This window comes from Symphodus melops, assembly GCF_947650265.1.
Source record: "Symphodus melops genome assembly, chromosome: 8".
NCBI lineage: Eukaryota > Metazoa > Chordata > Actinopteri > Labriformes > Labridae > Symphodus > Symphodus melops.
In genome coordinates, this window is record NC_136698.1 from 14279746 (window position 1) to 14297332 (window position 17587).

Sequence of the window (17587 nt, forward strand, 5' to 3'; positions counted from 1 at the left end):
TTGTATCTTTTTTCATTGTTTTTCCTTTTTATTTGAGTTGATATCAATTACACGAAACAAAATATATACGCCAACATAGGTCGTATTATAAACACTGGTTAAATTTGATGTCACGGTTATGTGAACATCATAGGATATGTTTTGTTTAAAAGAAAATAATATATGAATTATGCATACAGAGAGTGTTAAGAAATCCTAAACTCTAACCCTAACCCTAACCCTGGTCATTTTTATGTGTGTGCTTGTTGTATGTCTTCACAAATGTTTCAGATGTTCACAACATTTGTATTTTTTTTGTATTTTTTTTGTTTTTACATCCTCAAATTAAAAGCTCTTATTGCACGAACGTGAGAGTGGGATTTATGGAAACAAATTAAACTCATAGGGGGAAAATAAGTTCATATCAAAGTCTCAACGACAAGAGGGCAGGTCAAGTTCAGGCCATGAGATGATCAGAGCCCAACTAACCTCCATTATGGTCCAGAGCGCACTCTAAAGGGTTCTTCACCTAATGCTGCCATCTATTGACAGGGCACAGGTACTGTAGGTGGTCGCACATAGGTCAGAAACGATTTTATGAAATAAACACAGAACATATAGAGTCGTTTTAGTTTATATACATATTTAATATAATGGATTAGATTAATTCTTTAATTTCCAACAACATTCCCAGTGAATTTGGGGGAACTTTGGGGTAAAAAACATAAAATCAACACACCATTGATATAATAAAGACCACATCTTTAGTTAATTCAAAAAATGTCTATAATTTTCCATTAGAAAACAGAAGTATTCAGATTAAGTATTTCTTGTGCCCTTCTCACTTGATTTCTAAAGGCCATATTTCAGACCAGCCTTTAATGTCCAAGATTTCTTATAAGGCAGCTCCCCCGAGTGGACAAAATGAGTCATTGCCAGATGTTGGATGGACACTTTATTGCATTGGGTGCTTTACACAACTGTAAACATACATCTTTGGAAATGGTGTTTCTTCGAAATGCACATGATATTTGAATAGTAATGATTCCTTGTTCACATGAAACTTATGACAGGGATAAGTGCCTGGGTTCAGTATATATGTACTGAGTATTACAGTCAAATCAAAGCAATGATTGAACCAGCACAACACTGTTAGAGCTGATGAAATGTTGGTGATATGCATGTAAACCAAAACATGTTACATATTTATATCTATATTTATTTCTCGTATCTCTCATTAGGTTCCAGTTATTAGACATCTTAACACTGATGAACACCATCTCAATGCTGGACGGACAATGAAACTCTACAGTCCTGCTGACATGATCCACCTCTGGACACTCATTTACACCATCCATTTTAGTTCAATCAACATTGGCATCATCATTAAATTGAAAATTAAAAACCAAACATATTGCAAAATCACTTGTTCAGCACCAATCATACTGCATGACGAAAACGATTCAAAAGAGCAATCGCAATGATTCCACAAAAATAAAACATCTCCCAAATTAAAAGATAAACATTCTTTAAAAACAAGCTCTCTCTGTGAATACAAGAGCAAACTGAATAAGAAATGCAGGGCTATTAAAGTGCAAGAAGAATATTATCAACAAACAGTCAGCATTGATCACTTTAGCCACCAAGACGGGTCCATGATTTAAAAAAAGAAAAAATGTGTGAGCAACAATTTAGACCACACTCTCTCACACAGTGAACACTGAATATACATTTACATAGTAAGCGATAGTATGTTTTTTTCTTGCTCAGAAGTCCTGTCCATTTATCCACCTCTGATATCCTGTTTTAAGTGAACAAGAGAGTGCAGGTAAGGATCCTTCACTGTCGCGTTGTCACTCGGATGACTCAGTGCGTGACGCTGCTCATCGAGTGCACTTTGAAGAGAAGGTTCTGTGTGATGTCAAATGTAGTGAAGCTGATCCCAACAGCAATGGGCCCTTTAATCCAGTTCATGCTCAGGCCTTTGTATAGTCCACGTATAACTCCCTCCTGGGTTACAATCTCACGCATGGTCCCCAGAATTGTTACATACGACGAGCCTGTAACGCCTGCTGTCTGCATGCGCCGACGCACTATGTCCAGAGGGTAGGAGATAGATTGACCAATCAAGCCTGCACAGGCACCAAAAACCAGGCGCTCGTGGGGGTATGGCTGGGAACGCTTTGTTTTTTCTACAGCAAGAGAAAGAAACGGAGGAAGAACATTTAGAAGTTAATCATTCTCAGCCAATAGTAAATCATTTAATCTATTGTAGTAAATATCAACAGGTTTTTAAAAACTAAATTACATCACATCCCCCTCTTACTGAACTTCACTCCTTTTCTCTGGTGGACGAGCTAACTCTGCCCTTCTCTCTCTCTTAACATAAAAGTGACTGGCTCACATGTTTCATGGAAAGTAGCATAAGTAACTTTTCCTGGATAAATAAAGATTAAATAAAATAAAAATAAAAGAAAGAAGTAAACTTGGCGATGCTTTAAAAATAGTACCAAATGCTGCCTGCAATTCTTGTCTCTCTGTTATCTAGGCTCTACACTACTATATTATTGGATACAATATTTAAGTTAAAACCCTCTGGGTTTATTGACTAAATATGGATTCATTTGGTTTTATGTTTGTACACACAAGTGGACCGAAATACAGTTTGAGGTGGGACTCCTGGGGTCCAACTCCTTCTGTCCAGGTGATATGTCACACTTCAAAAATGTCTCTAATTAAATGACTAAATAAATAAAAAATAAATTTCTTCTCCTTTAAAATGAAATAAAAATAGCAAACATAGTCCCAGAGAGCCTATTGCTTTGTAAATCAATAACAGTCCAATAGATTATAAACATTAATAGCCATGTGGCAACACATGTTTTACCACTTTACAAAAAGCACATTTAAACTGGTTAAAATGATTATAACTTCAAGGTAACATATCACAAATGGTACGATTACTTTTGTGCTAAATATCAAAGAATTAAACAACGTATGGAAACAACGTTTCCATGACAAACAAAGTCAAGGGGCATGGTCAGTACCTGTGTGAAGCTTCTTTAGGGTCTCATATGTGAAGAATGAGATGCCTGCATATGGGATGACACCAAGAATAGTGGGTATGAAGCCTCTGTAAAGGGTCTTCACACCTTCCTCCTGGGATATCCGCACAAAGACGTGCATGATGTTGCTGTACCTGTCCAAAGAAAATACACATGATTTACCAAACTGTTCCAAATCACTTACCATTAGTTGTTACATTCAGATAGATAGATAGATACTTTATTGATCCCGAGGGAAATTCAGTAACTCCCATGAACTGCAATACGTTGTATCATTTTTATGAAACATCAACAAAACACATAAAGCTGTTAGCTTTCAGAACATGATTCTCTAACAAACTGTCTGAAGTGTTATGTAATGCGGGATAGGTGCATACACTTCTTTGGCTGTTACTGCCATCCTGGCTCGCGCCATGTCCAAAGGATAGGTCAGCATAGTAGCAGTGGTACCGGCCAGGGAGCCCGCCAGTAGGCGAGGGACAGGAGGCAGAGCTCTGCAACAAATCAAAAAAACACACTGTAGTAAAAGATAATACAAACAGTGCTCAGTTTCTTAACTTCTGGAGCCTATGTTCTGTGGGTCCGGCACAGCAGTCCTTTTTGCTACATGCTAACATGTTACAGTGAATACACCAGCATGTTGAGGTTAAGCAAGTATTAATGGACAATTTTCTGATTTTAGTGCAAAGTGTGGCAGAGAAATGTCATTTAAAGTGCAGGTATACAAGTCATAGAATCAAGTGTGGAGACATTTTGAGAGTCAATGAGATCAAAGCTATTTCAATTCAACCTCTAGAGGGCGTTAAAATCCAAACCAACTTTCACAACAACATTTCTTGGTTATTTAAGCAACATAACAGACAAACAAGGCACAGTCTCCTCTTTACAACAATGATACAACTATGACTTAGAAAAAAAAAAGTATGCAGTTTATCTCGCACAAAATGTATATTTTACAACAAATAACTGAATGACAAACTGTCTACTCACTTTCCCTGGTAGCCGTAGTAGCCCCCCAGGTACTTTTTGTACTGTTCATGTGAGCAGAACTGGATGGCAGCGGAGGGCATCACCCTCACCATGGTAGCAGAGTTCCCCCTCCATAGACCGAGCAGCCCATCCTTCCTGTAGGTGCAGTAGATGAGCCGGAAGGCCTCCTGAAGATAGATGATATGTTGTGTCATTGTCTTTGTGTAATAAAAAGATCTATTTAAATATACTAAAGGTAAATGACTGAAGGAGTTTTCTAAGGTGACTGTTGGCTTTGAAAGTAGATCACGTAAGAAAACCTTTAACTAAGGTTGTTTTACCATTGATGATTTGTTTTCGAAATCAATCATTTACTTACAATGTCAAAAGGACAAATATTTCCAACCTTAATCAAATTAAAATTAAAAGTGTAATGACTTGTTTTGTCTGTTTTGCATGTTTTCTCATGCATATCAATACAGGGAGTTGTAAACACTGTTTTTTTGGGGGGGGGAGAAAATATCAAACATCCAACTGGCCAGTGGATTATTTAAGCAGTAATACGTTCTGCCTTTCAGTTCTAGTAATGCTGCCAGTTAACTCAAACTCATTGAGGTTCATCTGGAATATACCAGTGACTGAATGGCAACTGAGACAGAAACCTGAACCCACCTTAGCGGAGAATCTTTTTGAAGACACTGTGGGACCACAAGAAAAAACAAAGTGAACACCTCAGGGTTAAACAACACATGCTTCCTGATAGGCTAAACATTCACTAAGAGGATTAACAATTACTTAACAGTTACAACATTCAGTGAAAACACAAGAACAGTAGTTGCATTTTCTGAGGATTGTAATACCCAGGATAAGTCAGTAACGTAACACAGCACTCTATTTTCTGCCTTCCAGTTCTATATTTGGGAAGAACTATTTTTCTTGTGGAGTTTCCTTGCCTTGGAACATGATCTTGGTGCGATCCAGAGGTGCGATGACAGTTTTGGCTACAGCCCCAGCAAAAGCCCCACACAGCAGGGAGTCCAGGGCCGTCAATCTTGTTCTCAAGTCCTGTTAGGAAACAGAAACACGTGCACATTACTGGATACTTTGTCCCATACCACTGATATAGACTGATAACTAAGCCATAACACTCACTGACCCAAGCTATCTACCCATTGCACATTTTAAAAGTGTGGCTAAATTAAGCTTAACAATGTTTCTCTTGTGACCTTATAAATATGTAACACAAATGGCACATGCTTATCAGCACAGGCACTCCCAAGTTTATCTCTCTGAAAAGTTACTGCGATAGAACTACAAAGTCTGCACGTGGATTTCCGCCAACTTAACTGGTACAGTATAACAAAAACACAACACATAACACAACTGGTGTTTGACAGTAGATGACCTGTGTGTGTGTGTGTGTGTGTGTGTGTGTCTGTGTGCGTGTGTGTGTGTGTGTCTGTGTGTGTGTGTACATGTGTGCCTCGGGCATCCACACGAAGATAGTTAGAAGTCAAAGTTGAACCCAATTGATAATAAGTTCAAACGGATAAGTAGAGCACTTGGCATGAAAAACATGTTTCGCAACCTAAATTAGGGCAGGAATGACACACGTCTGGATTTTGTCTAGGTCAGGAAAGTTAGGAAGTCAGATTTATTTTTTTATTGACATCTGCCAACACCATTAAGATTTATTGTTGAGAGTCAACTACAGACAATTTTGATGATACAATGTACTTTAAATTAGAGCATCCAAGTACTTTTATATTTTTCAAAACAATATTTTTTGTTAAAATTCTAAATCGTGTTGACAATACTTAAAAACCTTACCAACCCTGTAGTGAACACCAGTCATGAGTCTTTTTGATACACTAAACCTCTTATTAAACTAAGGCCAGTTTGAGATTAACTGCCACCACCCTGCTATTTACAGCAATGTAAAAGTAGAACATGCCCTTTAAAAGTACGTGTAGTACCAGGAAGACACACGCTGTTTGTCACAACTACAGACACACAACATTGAGAAAAGCCTGTGAGCCACACAGTGTATGAGGTTATTGGAGAAAAATACACCATGGTGAGGAAATGGGACACACTGACTTTAAAAGTAATTTATGTTAAAGTGATTATGCAGTTCTACTGGAAGGTTTAACACTCACATAAACAAATAGGCAGGCTTATCCATGCACGGATTTGCTCAAAATCTTGGATCATGCATGGTCAAAAGTAATGTACTCTAGCATGCAATCTTAATACAAAAGGCAGAGCATGTGAATGAGTTATAATAATAATAGGCCTACTTACTGTTGTTTGGCTTGAGGGTGGCAGAGCCAGCACAGTGTCCTGGGCCACAGGCAGACAGTTCTGATGGTCGCTCAAAGTGCGAGACATGTTTGCCCTTCACAGATTACCAAAGGCTGTCGGACACTCGGTCACTCATTCAAGAATACACACTGCAGAGGAACCGAGACAAGCATAACGACTTATTTAGCAAACAAAACAAACAAAAAAAACGATCCCCGTGACGCATGGCTATCTTTATTGTGTGATTACATGCACGCCCATGTTCTAGAAAAACAGCCTCGATTGTAAACAGTGTCGCAATACACAGATCTGTGGTTTAGTCTACCAACAGTTTTCTAGCAAATCACCTAAAACAACTTGATCAATTGGAAATCGGTTTTTCTCATGGGTGCAGGTAATAACTTATTGACCACACCTAACATAAATTGCAAAATTTTGCAAATCACAGTCCCAAAAAATATGAACGAGCAGGCAAATGCATCATCGTAGTGCGTTTAAATGTAGCTTTTAAAATAATTATTTAAATATGCTTTTTCATTACCTGCCTCTGTGGTTAAAAGGACCCTGTGTTTACTGGTCTTCAAGTCACTAGTCTGCCCAGAAGATTCTTGAACACAATCCTCGTTTGCACGATAGATACTGGCCAGTCGATCTTTAAACTATCTGTGAAGTCTGCACGTCGCGTTGTTGTTTACGTTTCTGAAGGTGACTGCAAAAGACAGGTGTCAAGCCACAGCAAAGATTTGTCTATTTATAGACGACGCCCGCGAGAAACTTCTGCGACTGCCTGGTTCTGCGCACAAGATTATTTGGGCTTTTCAAGGTCTTACAAAAAACTAGGGCAGGAGATGCCAGTTTTTTTGGACTACAACACCCATATACAAAGTGTCCTCCTTTAAGACTGAATCTCGCGAGAATAAGCACAACATTTGGTTGCCAGGTTCACTTGATCACACCAGAAGTAATCTCACTGTTCAATAAGTAATAGCTGTTAATATGCAGCACATTTTAAGTAAACGTCTATCTAAAGTCTATCTCTGTAAAATAAATCACAATTATCTCGAATAATCAAATGATAGATGATGCTTAGTAAATTTGAATTGACCTGCAAGTCAGCATGCATTACGTTACAGTGCAAACCTTAAACAAAACATACAAACAACTTAAACCTACATCTTAAACCTTACACTATACTGTGAAATGTTGAAAAATAATCCAAAAACTGGTAAGTAAAATAAAAAAAAGAATATCATTATAAAGTTTATTGTTTTTGCAGCCTAAAATTCAACAGGAAACCAAGTCACAGTCAATTCATTTGGATCCATGGCAACTTTTTCTCGTGCTTAGGAGATGTGATTTTGTAAAAAAAAAATTGTAACTAAGTAAACTAAAATATAATTGTTGGCCGTTCAACAATTATCTGTCTTGTTTTATTCAATGTACACTAAACAGACGTATTTAGAGAAGAGGTTCACTGTATGTTTGCATGCTTTGGTCGTTTGCACTACATGACCCAACCTGGCAACCCGGGAGTCTGGCTGTAGCGCTGAAAAAACTTGTTGTTGTCGTGGAAAATGGCGTCAAACGTAGAGGCCCCGGAACGCTGGTACCTCGCCCTTCTCGGCTTCGCGGAGCATTTTCGGACCTCGAGTCCGCCAAAAATCCGACTGTGTGTGCATTGTTTACAGGCAGTGTTTCAGTTTAAACCTCCACAGCGGATTGAAGCCCGGACACATCTTCAGCTGGGCTCGGTTCTCTACCACCACACCAAGAACAGCGAGCTGGCACGTAGCCACTTGGAGAAAGCGGTGAGGGACAGTCGATATAGGAAAGAGCGGGGATGTAGTGGATAGGGGGGAAAGTGTAGGCCTCGAGCAATGAACCAAGTGAAGGAAGGGGAACATTTTAATAGCTTTTTTTTATCGAGGAATGTCGGATATTTTTATAATGTTTCCCCTTCTTTTTCTTTGGTATTCGTCCCGAGGCAGCTGATTTAATTCTTTCTTTGCTAACATTAGCTAAATAACGCGGCGCCGCTCTTCAGATTAATTCATAGAAAAATAGCCGACACTTACGATGTTGTCTTTTATTTCCAGTGGTTTATATCTCAACAAGTCCCTCAGTTTGAAGATGTCAAATTTGAAGCCGCCAGCATTTTGTCAGAACTCTTCTGCCAACAGGTAAGATAATCAAACGTGTTCGTTTAATTTGAAGTAATGAAAGTCTGCTATTTTCAGAAGTTAGCTTCTTCCATCCACCCACAATGGGAGATATACAATGTATGAAGATGTGTTTTTTCACGTATTTAAATTGAAGTGTAATACATTGGTGTTTCAATATTTCTTTTTGTGAATTTTCCAGAATTTGGTGGACTCTGCTAAACCTTTACTGCGGAAGGCTATCCAGATATCACAACAAACACCTTACTGGCACTGCAGGCTGTTGTTCCAGTTGGCTGTATGTAGAAGTGCTGTTTTATAAACCTTTCCATACAGGAGTGACATTCACTCGAGACTCTTTAATGTGCATGTCCAACAGTTGGTTGTCCAGTGTTTTAAGTTTGACTTAATGTCACATTGATGAAAGACTTGTCTGAAGGTGGTAGATGTGTTCTCTTTTCAGCAACTTCATACTCTGGAGAAAGACTTGGTGTCAGCGTGTGACCTGCTGGGTGTCGGAGCTGAGTACGCCCGAGTGGTTGGGTCAGAATATACCAGGTAAATTTCACTCAATCGTATGTTGGCTGCATATTAGAAAGCTGTTGGCATACGACACCCTCAACTTTCACTAACACACATTATTATTAGTCCAGGGTGCAAGAATGGGCAAGTTGTGACACTTCCTTCCCAATAGTCGTCTACAAAATAGAAATAAAAAGATAGTGTGCTTACTGCAGGTTCTACATGTTAGTGTAGTGTTATCTGTTGTCCATCCTTTCCTAAAGTAAACTGTTGCTTAAAAAAAAAGTGGAATAAATAAAACCATTGATTTTGAGAACTTAATTCTTTTCTCTTTTTTTGCCTTTTAGGGCGTTGTTTCTCCTGAGTAAGGGAATGGTAAGTACACCTTGCGATGCTCCTCTTGCATGTTTTTGAGTGTAAAATAAAAACTTAAAAGCCTAATACCTGTTCATCATCAGTAATAGCGGTCGAACACCAGCAACAACAATGACGGTAAACATTGGATTCTATCGAGTGTATATTTTCATGGTGTTTTTTTTGTTCTTTGTATCTTGTAGTTGCTCCTAATGGAGAGAAAGCTCGGGGAGGTACATCCTCTGCTCACACTGTGCGGAACTATTGTTGAAAACTGGCAGGGAAATCCCATCCAGAAGGAGTCCCTCAGGGTCTTCTTCCTGGTTCTACAGGTCACACACTACCTGGATGCTGGACAGGTAGGGGTTTTAATGACACGGCTTGTGAACCCACATACAGCTTGTTGATCAGCAAGCTGGTTGTGTTCAAGCTACTTGAATCTGAAATCAGACGTATTGTCATGCTCATGTGTCCCCAGGTAAAGAGTGTGAAGCCCTGCCTGAAGCAGCTGCAGCAGTGCATCCAGACCATTTCTACACTCCATGATGATGAGATCCTGCCAAGCAACCCAGCGGACCTTTTCCACTGGCTGCCCAAGGAGCACATGTGTGTCCTCGTCTATTTGGTAATGCCACTTCTTTTTTTACTTGTAACATTTAGGTCCCTAAAAATCAGTCAACCAAAGCCACACGTGTGCTGTGATTACTTAAGGTTCTTACTGCAGTATGAAGTGAAAATAAATTAACAGTAAACAGACGGAACACTCAAAACTCCTTCTGGGTTTTTTTCTTTTTGGTCTGTTGTGAAACAAGTACGAGCATTACACATCTTCATGCTAACTTCAAATGCAAAAGTTCAACACAGTATTTGTTCTTTCTTTTTTTTAAGTGAACATCAGTGGTTTTTGATTGTATGGTTGAGTACTTGCTGCACACTAGTTTCCAGAAACTTCTCCTTTGTCTTGTAACTGTTACGACTGTTAACTTTGTTCGGCATTTTAGACATAGACGCAAAAGGTTTTAGGCCATGAAGAATCAAATGGGTGGGTCACAGATGGTCTCTGGATTCTGAGTATAAATTCAGTAAATCCTTCCTTAACTGTCCCGACTCACCAACTTAAAACTTAACAAATATAATAGACATTTGAACAAGTTATGTAGGCCATGACTACAATAAAACAAAACAAAAATGTCATTCGCTCAGGAAAAAGTGTCTGTCACTGTCCACTGCACATGTTAGAGCTTTTAACGTGAAGTCTTAGTTCAACAGTAGACTACAAGTTATGGTGGATTCTCAACCACTCACTACAGCTGTATGAGCTGGGGAAAAAACAAACAGATATATTTGCAATCATCAGGAATTATTGATGGAGATCTTAAAAAAAGAAAGTAAACACGCAAGCTTTGTCTTGGCTGTCCTCGAGAGGAGAAGGAAACAGCATTGAACTGCTTGTTTGTTAGATGGCGGTCGGATCGACCACGTCCGATGTGTCTGGAATTCTAATCGCTAATTAGCTTTAACAATAAAGTTTAAATGTTTGATCTGTACTGTATTGTTAGATGCACCTCTATCCAGATATCTGTTCCTAGAGATCAATAAATCCCTGAGAGATCACTGCTGATGGGAACTGGTGTCATTAACGTGGATATTAATGTTCTGACTTGTTTGTGCTGTCCACACTGTGGTTCTCAAGCACACAAAAGCCTGCTGATACGTGATTGGTCAGTAGAGCTTGGACTACAAATGTGCTGCAAACAGAAACCACAGCACTTCCCAAGTTGACGATCTGGACTCCTCGTCTACATAGAAATGTAGAATATGTGCAAAGAAATGAATCCAGGTTTTAAAAAGATGACAAACATTTTAAGGCTCCTGCTTTATCCCCACTGAACGCTTCACACTCAGGCTTTTGTTGCTGTGATTTAGTTGCCATGGCACTCTTTAGTCTGTGTTACATGTTTCTTCGGGGCCTTGATCCAGGTTGTTCAAAGGGTTCTCTGTCTTGTCACCTCTCAGGTCACAGTGATGCACTCAATGCAGGCAGGTTATTTGGAAAAGGCCCAGAAGTACACAGACAAAGCTTTGATGCAGCTGGAGAAACTGAAGAGTGAGTTACTTGTTTCTGTCTTATTAACGTTGGTAACATTATAATGTGGAGCGTTTATTGACACCCCCTTATGTGTGTATGGATATGTATCTCTCTGTTGTAGTGTTGGACTGCAGCCCCATCCTCTCCACATTTCAAGTCATTTTACTGGAGCACATCATCATGTGTCGACTCGTCACAGGCCACAAGGCTACTGCGTTACAAGAGGTAGATATTCTTTCTGTATCCATGACAATTTTTATACGTTTTGTAAATAGCAGATACAAAACATGGACACCTTAGCAGCTCTGTCTAAAGCGTGTCACACAACGGAATCAGTGTTTTTCAGTGAGTTTGAGGAAGTGAACACTTGACTCTCTTCTGTTTATTCAGATCTCTCAGGTGTGTCAGCTGTGCCAACAGTCCCCCAGGCTCTTCACCAACCACGCTGCTCAGCTTCACACACTATTAGTGAGTTCTTCCAACCCGAACTCTCTTTGTGCACTTGTGTCTACAGCTGTGTGTGCCTGAAAACGATCACTTCAGCAAACATTTTTACACAATAACTCTAACTCGTAGCCTGCATGTTTGTTTTGAAAAAACTGATAAAAATATCACATGGAAATGTCATGTTTATTATATTCTGGAACTTGACTCCTTTTACAAATCCAGCTCTGTAAATGGCAATCTGTTGTTATTCTTCTTCAAGGGCCTGTACTGTATCTCAGTCAACTGTATGGATAACGCAGAGGCACAGTTTACGACAGCTTTGCGAGTAAGTACACAGCGATGTGCTCTCCTCTAATACTGTCACCATTGTTGTCTTTTCATCATTGTTTTTTTTTTTTTCTTCTGACACTGCTGCTGCTCTCTGTGCTCGTCTCAAACATGCCTTTATTGATGTCTTTAAGCTCACCACACACCAGGAACTGTGGACATACATTGTAACCAACTTGGCCAGTGTCTACATAAGAGAAGGAAACAGACACCAGGAGGTCAGTTACGTAATAATGGGCCAAGATAAATTGTACTCTAGTGGGATGTATAGAACCACTTACATAGAAGTGGTTAGTTGCCATGTGCTACTTTGTTGAGTAAAATCAACACTTCAGTAAGGCTGATAGCTTTTTAAAGATGTTATGTTGTTTGTGTGTAAGCCGGCCGAAGACTTCAAAGAAGGAGCAGCAAGAAAAGAGAAAAAAACAGAGGTTTGGTTGGCATTTAGAAACGGTGTTGCAACTGTGTAGTTTGACCACCAGAGGGTGCTAACGAGTTACAATATAAACTAGAAAGAGTCTCACTGTGTACAGTAATTTGAAAAAGAAAAGTTGTTTATTTGTTTTGTTATGGAAACAGGAAGTTGATTAAAGTTGTAATGGCTGAATGATAGTATTTATTTAAAAAGTTAAGTAGGTGTGAGAAGAGGCAAAAAAAAACAAACATACAAACCAAATGATTCACGAAATGTATTTCCTGTTTCATTTCTTCTTTAGCTGTATAGCCTCCTGGAGAGAATAAATCCAGACCATAACTTCCCAGTAAGGTAAGAAGCATTAAATTAAAAATATAAATGAAACGGGAACATAAATTAACACATTTAAGACTGCATTTTGTCAAAGCCTGTTTAAACAAACATCCTGTTTTTTTGTTGTTTTTTTTAGCTCTCATTGCCTCCGTGCTGCAGCCTTCTACATCAGAGGATTACTGTCCTTCTTTCAAGGACGCTACAACGAGGCAAAGTATGACCCAATCAAAATTATTTTTCTGAACAAAACTCCCAGATTCACCCGATTTTTTTTTTGATAATGTTGACACGTTTGTTTCCCTTTATTTCAGACGCTTCCTGAGAGAAACTCTAAAGATGTCCAATGCTGAGGATTTGAACAGACTGACTGCCTGCTCCCTGGTTCTGTTGGGTCACATCTTCTATGTACTGGGAAACCACAGAGTAAGAGAAAGACACACTACTGTGCCTGATCACCGTGTTCACAATAGCACACTTGATCTTACTTACTTCTTGTACTTCAGTAGCTCGGACTTAACTTATGAAACCAGATATACATTTTAAACTAAATTCAAAAATATCCCAAGAAAGTATCTTTGCAATATAATGAACTTGACGAGTTTTTCACAGCCATGCTTTGTGAAGTTCAAAAGTGTGTTGTTGTTTATCAGCAGAGGATAAATGTAACTGGTTAGGCTCAGAGCTCGCCCCTATTTGACATCCCTTTGATAAGAGTGATTCACTGTTTGAAGTCCTCTGAAGCTAAATGGCTTCCTTCCTTCCTCGTGTAAGAAGACAAAGAAAAAAAAAATCCATGAAGCCACCTGGTGAACAACACGCTGCATCTCACATACGTCTCCCAGTCCAACCTGCTCCCTCCTCAATCGCAACACTAACACTGTAAACTTTAACTTCTCTTACTTTAATAACTAGTCTTAGGCGAAAACGTGGAAAAATGCAAATACTTAGGTGCATATCTTTTACTATTTTTTCTGTACAAACATTAATTGCAACACATTAACTGTTGCTTAATGCCCATGGATGATCCAAAAACATATATACCCTGAGGATGTAGGATTTCATGCATATATTTAAAGTAGTTCAGACCTAGAAGTGTATTAATTAAGGATTTTCCTTCTTTTTTTTCTTTTTTAATCGTTGCTGTTATTCTCCGTAGGAAAGCAACAACATGGTGGTACCTGCCATGCAGCTGGCAAGCAAGATCCCTGACATGTCTGTTCAGCTTTGGTCTTCAGCCCTGTTAAAAGGTAAACCACCACTTATTAATGAAGCATAATCAGCGTGTTTTATATGCACAATGTTATCCATTCTAATAAGGTTGCTCTCATGCGTTTGTCTAAAGACCTGAACAAGGCCCTCGGAAACACCATGGATGCCCATGAAGCGGCCCAGATGCACCAGAACTTCTCTCAGCAGCTGCTGCAGGACCACATCGCCGCCTGCAGCCTCCCCGAGCATAACCTCATCAGTGTATGTGGAGCACTCCTTCATGACATTTAACATGCATTTATCCTTGTTAGTTTCACTAAAGCAATGTCCAATTCATGTTTGCACACACGAGCGCTAGTTTGTCCATTTTTGTAATACTCGCATCACAATATTTTCTGCCTGTTTTTCAGTGGACTGATGGCCCTCCTCCTGTCCAGATCCAAGCCCAGAACGGCCCAACCACCAGCCTAGCAAGCCTGCTATGAGGAAACACGTGTCTCAGATGATGGTAGCTTGTATATCGTTGTAAGCAAACAGACTGGTGCTGAACAACCTGCTATCAGACCACTGTAGCAGCTCACAGAGTATAGGCCTTCCCTTTATTGGCTTCTAAACATTGCTTCCTGAATGTCTATCACATTTTCAAATGTTAAAACAACTGCAACTACTGTCATACATGTATTTCATGCTCTCTGATGGCAAAGATGCTACGAGGGTTGAATTGGAGTAGTGGAGGACACAAAGCGATATGTGAAGAGGCATCCCTGCCTCAGAGAAAGACCACCTTCTGTTTCTTTTCCATTTGTTGGAAAAAACAAAAATAGTAGATGGGGAGCATGCAGATTCAATTAATTTATTCATGTTGATATTTTTGTAACTGTTCGTAAATATTTTTCACGTTGCCTTCTTGTTTGTAAGCAAACTTTTTTTTTTGTTTTGTTTTGTTTTGTCCATGCATGGAAATTACTGATGCGGACTTCCTGTACATTAGTTTCTGATCTGGATTCCTAATGAAACATTCTTCGTAGATACTTTTTGCACAATATCTATATTTGAAAGAATAGGGACATGTAACATATGATCACACAATCAGCTGAGAATTTTCACATAGGCAGTGTCTATTGTATTTGGATAGTGCACATTCTACTGTGCAGTTCCTCCATGGACCAGAGTATGCGTTCGTTTCGGTCTGTTAATGAGCAAAGATGGAATCCTTCTGAATTTTTATCCTTAGTGGTTAGAAGGTGCCACATAATGATAAATCTTTCTCTCGATTAATTTTTACAAATCATTGGGCACATTTTACTCTACAGATATTCAAAAAGTCTTTTATTTTGTTATATTTTAATTTGTCTTGATAGTTCTACTAAAGGGTTTCTTTTCACTTTGTTTGTATAGATTTGCCCCTTTGTTGAACCCTTATTGTACAGTGACATTTTATAAAGTCAATTTAGTAAAGTGTGATATGTATTTTTAGCTATCCTATGTAGAAATCTCAGTGCTTGGTATTTAAGGCACTCTGTACGGACACAGTTGAAGCTTAAGTACAAGCCATACCCTATTCTATCCAATGCCCATGTTTTTAATGCTTACCTAGTTTTCAATAATTTTCCAATAAAAATCTGATTGAAATTGTGTATTTTCTTGACTAATACATTGATTTTAAGACCTTGTTCTGTTTAACTAAAGGTTGTTTTTGAAGCCTCTGGTTGCACCTCTCACACAGTAGCTTGATAAAACGGAGGAGAACTTGGCCACTGAGCTCTTTGATGACCGGTTAAATTTGTACACAGCAATACGAAACGAAGACATCTGGGTGATACTGGTAACTGTATGATGCATTGAAGTAAGATAATAATTGCAGAGTAAGCAAGTTTCAGTTTGTGATCGGGAGGATTTTTTAAGTAGCCTTTAGGTGGTGCTAGAGTGTCCAAATGTTTTGCAAGCACAAAACTGTATTCAGTTTCTTTAAGACAATATCCACACATTTTGGTTTTATTGTCTATATACTGACTATTGGAGAAGAAGATGGATGTATCTTTTTCCTCAGTTTGCTGTTTTTGCACCTATGTGATGTTTGCACAACTACATCCTTTAACTATACACTGACTATTCGCAGTTATTACAATTTAACATTACAAGCAGGAAAGGGTAAACCAAGTGCTTCTGTAAAATTATGCATCATGTTATATTTAAAGAGATGTCAGGTTAGTTTCTAACAGTTCACTCTTTAATTTCTTTTTTGATGCTTTAGATGAAAGAGGTCAAATAAAAAGGTCAAATCGATCTGCAGGCCTTGGGTGCTTGAATGAACCTGGGGAAAACTTCCTTTTTTGTTTTAGCTCAGAATTGTTTTTCCCTTAAACTTCTTGGTTTACACATCTTTTAGGCAGTCCTACTGCGCAACCGAAACTGATATTGTCAGGGGGAATTATTAACAGGGATGATAATTAGCAAGGTTAGTTTTGATCAAGTGATCCCATATGCTATATGAGTTTTATAGTCAAGATACATCACAGGATGCTCTTTTGTCACTTTGTGTACTTGAGGATCAAGCTAAACAGGTATAACTCTTGTCTTAATCATTCTTGGAGCTGCCCCAGGGTCTCTATGATCGTCATAGGATTATATCAGGGAGGCTTTTGAGCCTTAAAATATCTCATGAACTGAATAATTCTAGAAATTGCTAAATTAAATTTTACAAGTTTGAAGCATTTATAAACTGTGGGTAAACAGCAGTTACTATTTTGGAGTAATACCAATGAAGGACCTGGCAAATGTGCATGTACAGACAGAGACACACATGCACATAACTAAGCCAAATAAGACAAACTAATTATCTGTGTCAAAAGTACAGAGACCAAGAAAAACATACTTGGAAAGTATGATATAGATATATATAAAAACAATAGGTTTTTTTTCAAGCACACCAACTCAACTCAGAATAATATGGACTGAAAACATCACAGATGTAAGAACGTTATATTGTAGTTTTGACTTACTAAATAGTCAGTAAAATATAACACAATTAAAGGGTCATTGAAACATGGGTCTCATTGCATTTAGAGAGAGACACACACACACACACACCAAAACGGAGCGTTCTGAGAGACAGGGTCACACACCTCCTCTGTTGCTTCATACATGTTATAGTTTGACCAAAGCACAGCACAGATGTTTCATTGAGACCAAAGCGGACTGTTTGAAAAGGTTAAAAAGGGGGGATAATGTCCTCTTAAGACTGCAAGATGTAAAGGAATACTTTTCTGCAGCAAAAATGTACATATTATTCTCTTTGTCGTTATTATGGATTAGACCTAACCTTAGAAATGAGGGGGGGGGGGCAGCAAGACCATCATTGTAAATGTCAGACATGTACCTATTATAATCCACGAAATGTAGTATAATTACCACA

General features: G+C 38.7%; 2 protein-coding genes across 3 annotated transcripts; one reads left to right on the top strand and one right to left on the bottom strand.

Annotated features, from left to right (window-relative positions):
* Nucleotides 1-921: 921 nt before the first annotated feature.
* Nucleotides 922-7211, bottom strand: LOC306828065 (mitochondrial coenzyme A transporter SLC25A42-like). Of its 2 annotated transcripts, none has more exons than XM_079350277.1 (8): nucleotides 6859-7211; nucleotides 6318-6411; nucleotides 4967-5078; nucleotides 4686-4711; nucleotides 4035-4201; nucleotides 3422-3538; nucleotides 3027-3178; nucleotides 922-2171 (listed from the first exon to the last, which is right to left on the bottom strand). In XM_079350277.1, exons 2-8 carry the CDS (start codon nucleotides 6402-6404, stop codon nucleotides 1846-1848), a joined length of 987 nt encoding a protein of 328 aa, XP_079206403.1. In that variant the 5' UTR covers nucleotides 6405-6411; nucleotides 6859-7211; the 3' UTR covers nucleotides 922-1845. The 2 variants fall into 2 exon arrangements, with proteins under 2 accessions (XP_079206403.1, XP_079206402.1); XM_079350276.1 differs by having other exon boundaries at nucleotides 6318-6466; nucleotides 6859-7209.
* Nucleotides 7212-7800: 589 nt separating this feature from the next.
* mau2 (MAU2 sister chromatid cohesion factor) lies at nucleotides 7801-15807 on the top strand. Its single transcript, XM_079350119.1, has 18 exons — nucleotides 7801-8125; nucleotides 8414-8497; nucleotides 8679-8774; nucleotides 8940-9034; nucleotides 9346-9373; nucleotides 9556-9711; nucleotides 9831-9977; nucleotides 11369-11459; nucleotides 11563-11666; nucleotides 11832-11909; nucleotides 12148-12213; nucleotides 12350-12433; nucleotides 12932-12981; nucleotides 13100-13177; nucleotides 13275-13386; nucleotides 14120-14210; nucleotides 14306-14433; nucleotides 14583-15807. Exons 1-18 carry the CDS (start codon nucleotides 7892-7894, stop codon nucleotides 14655-14657), a joined length of 1797 nt encoding a protein of 598 aa, XP_079206245.1. The 5' UTR covers nucleotides 7801-7891; the 3' UTR covers nucleotides 14658-15807.
* The last annotated feature ends 1780 nt before the right edge of the window (nucleotides 15808-17587 follow it).

Excerpts from the sequence above, each read along its gene's own strand:
- LOC306828065 (XM_079350277.1), bottom strand. The coding sequence starts at position 6,404 with ATGTCTCGCACTTTGAGCGACCATCAGAACTGTCTGCCTGTGGCCCAG. Across the intron at positions 4,202-4,685 it reads CAAAAAGATTCTCCGCTAAG|GAGGCCTTCCGGCTCATCTA; the intron begins GTGGGTTCAGGT and ends ATCTATCTTCAG. Across the intron at positions 3,539-4,034 it reads TACTACGGCTACCAGGGAAA|AGCTCTGCCTCCTGTCCCTC; the intron begins GTGAGTAGACAG and ends GATTTGTTGCAG.
- mau2 (XM_079350119.1), top strand. The coding sequence starts at position 7,892 with ATGGCGTCAAACGTAGAGGCCCCGGAACGCTGGTACCTCGCCCTTCTC. Across the intron at positions 12,982-13,099 it reads GACCATAACTTCCCAGTAAG|CTCTCATTGCCTCCGTGCTG; the intron begins GTAAGAAGCATT and ends TGTTTTTTTTAG. Across the intron at positions 14,434-14,582 it reads CCGAGCATAACCTCATCAGT|TGGACTGATGGCCCTCCTCC; the intron begins GTATGTGGAGCA and ends CCTGTTTTTCAG.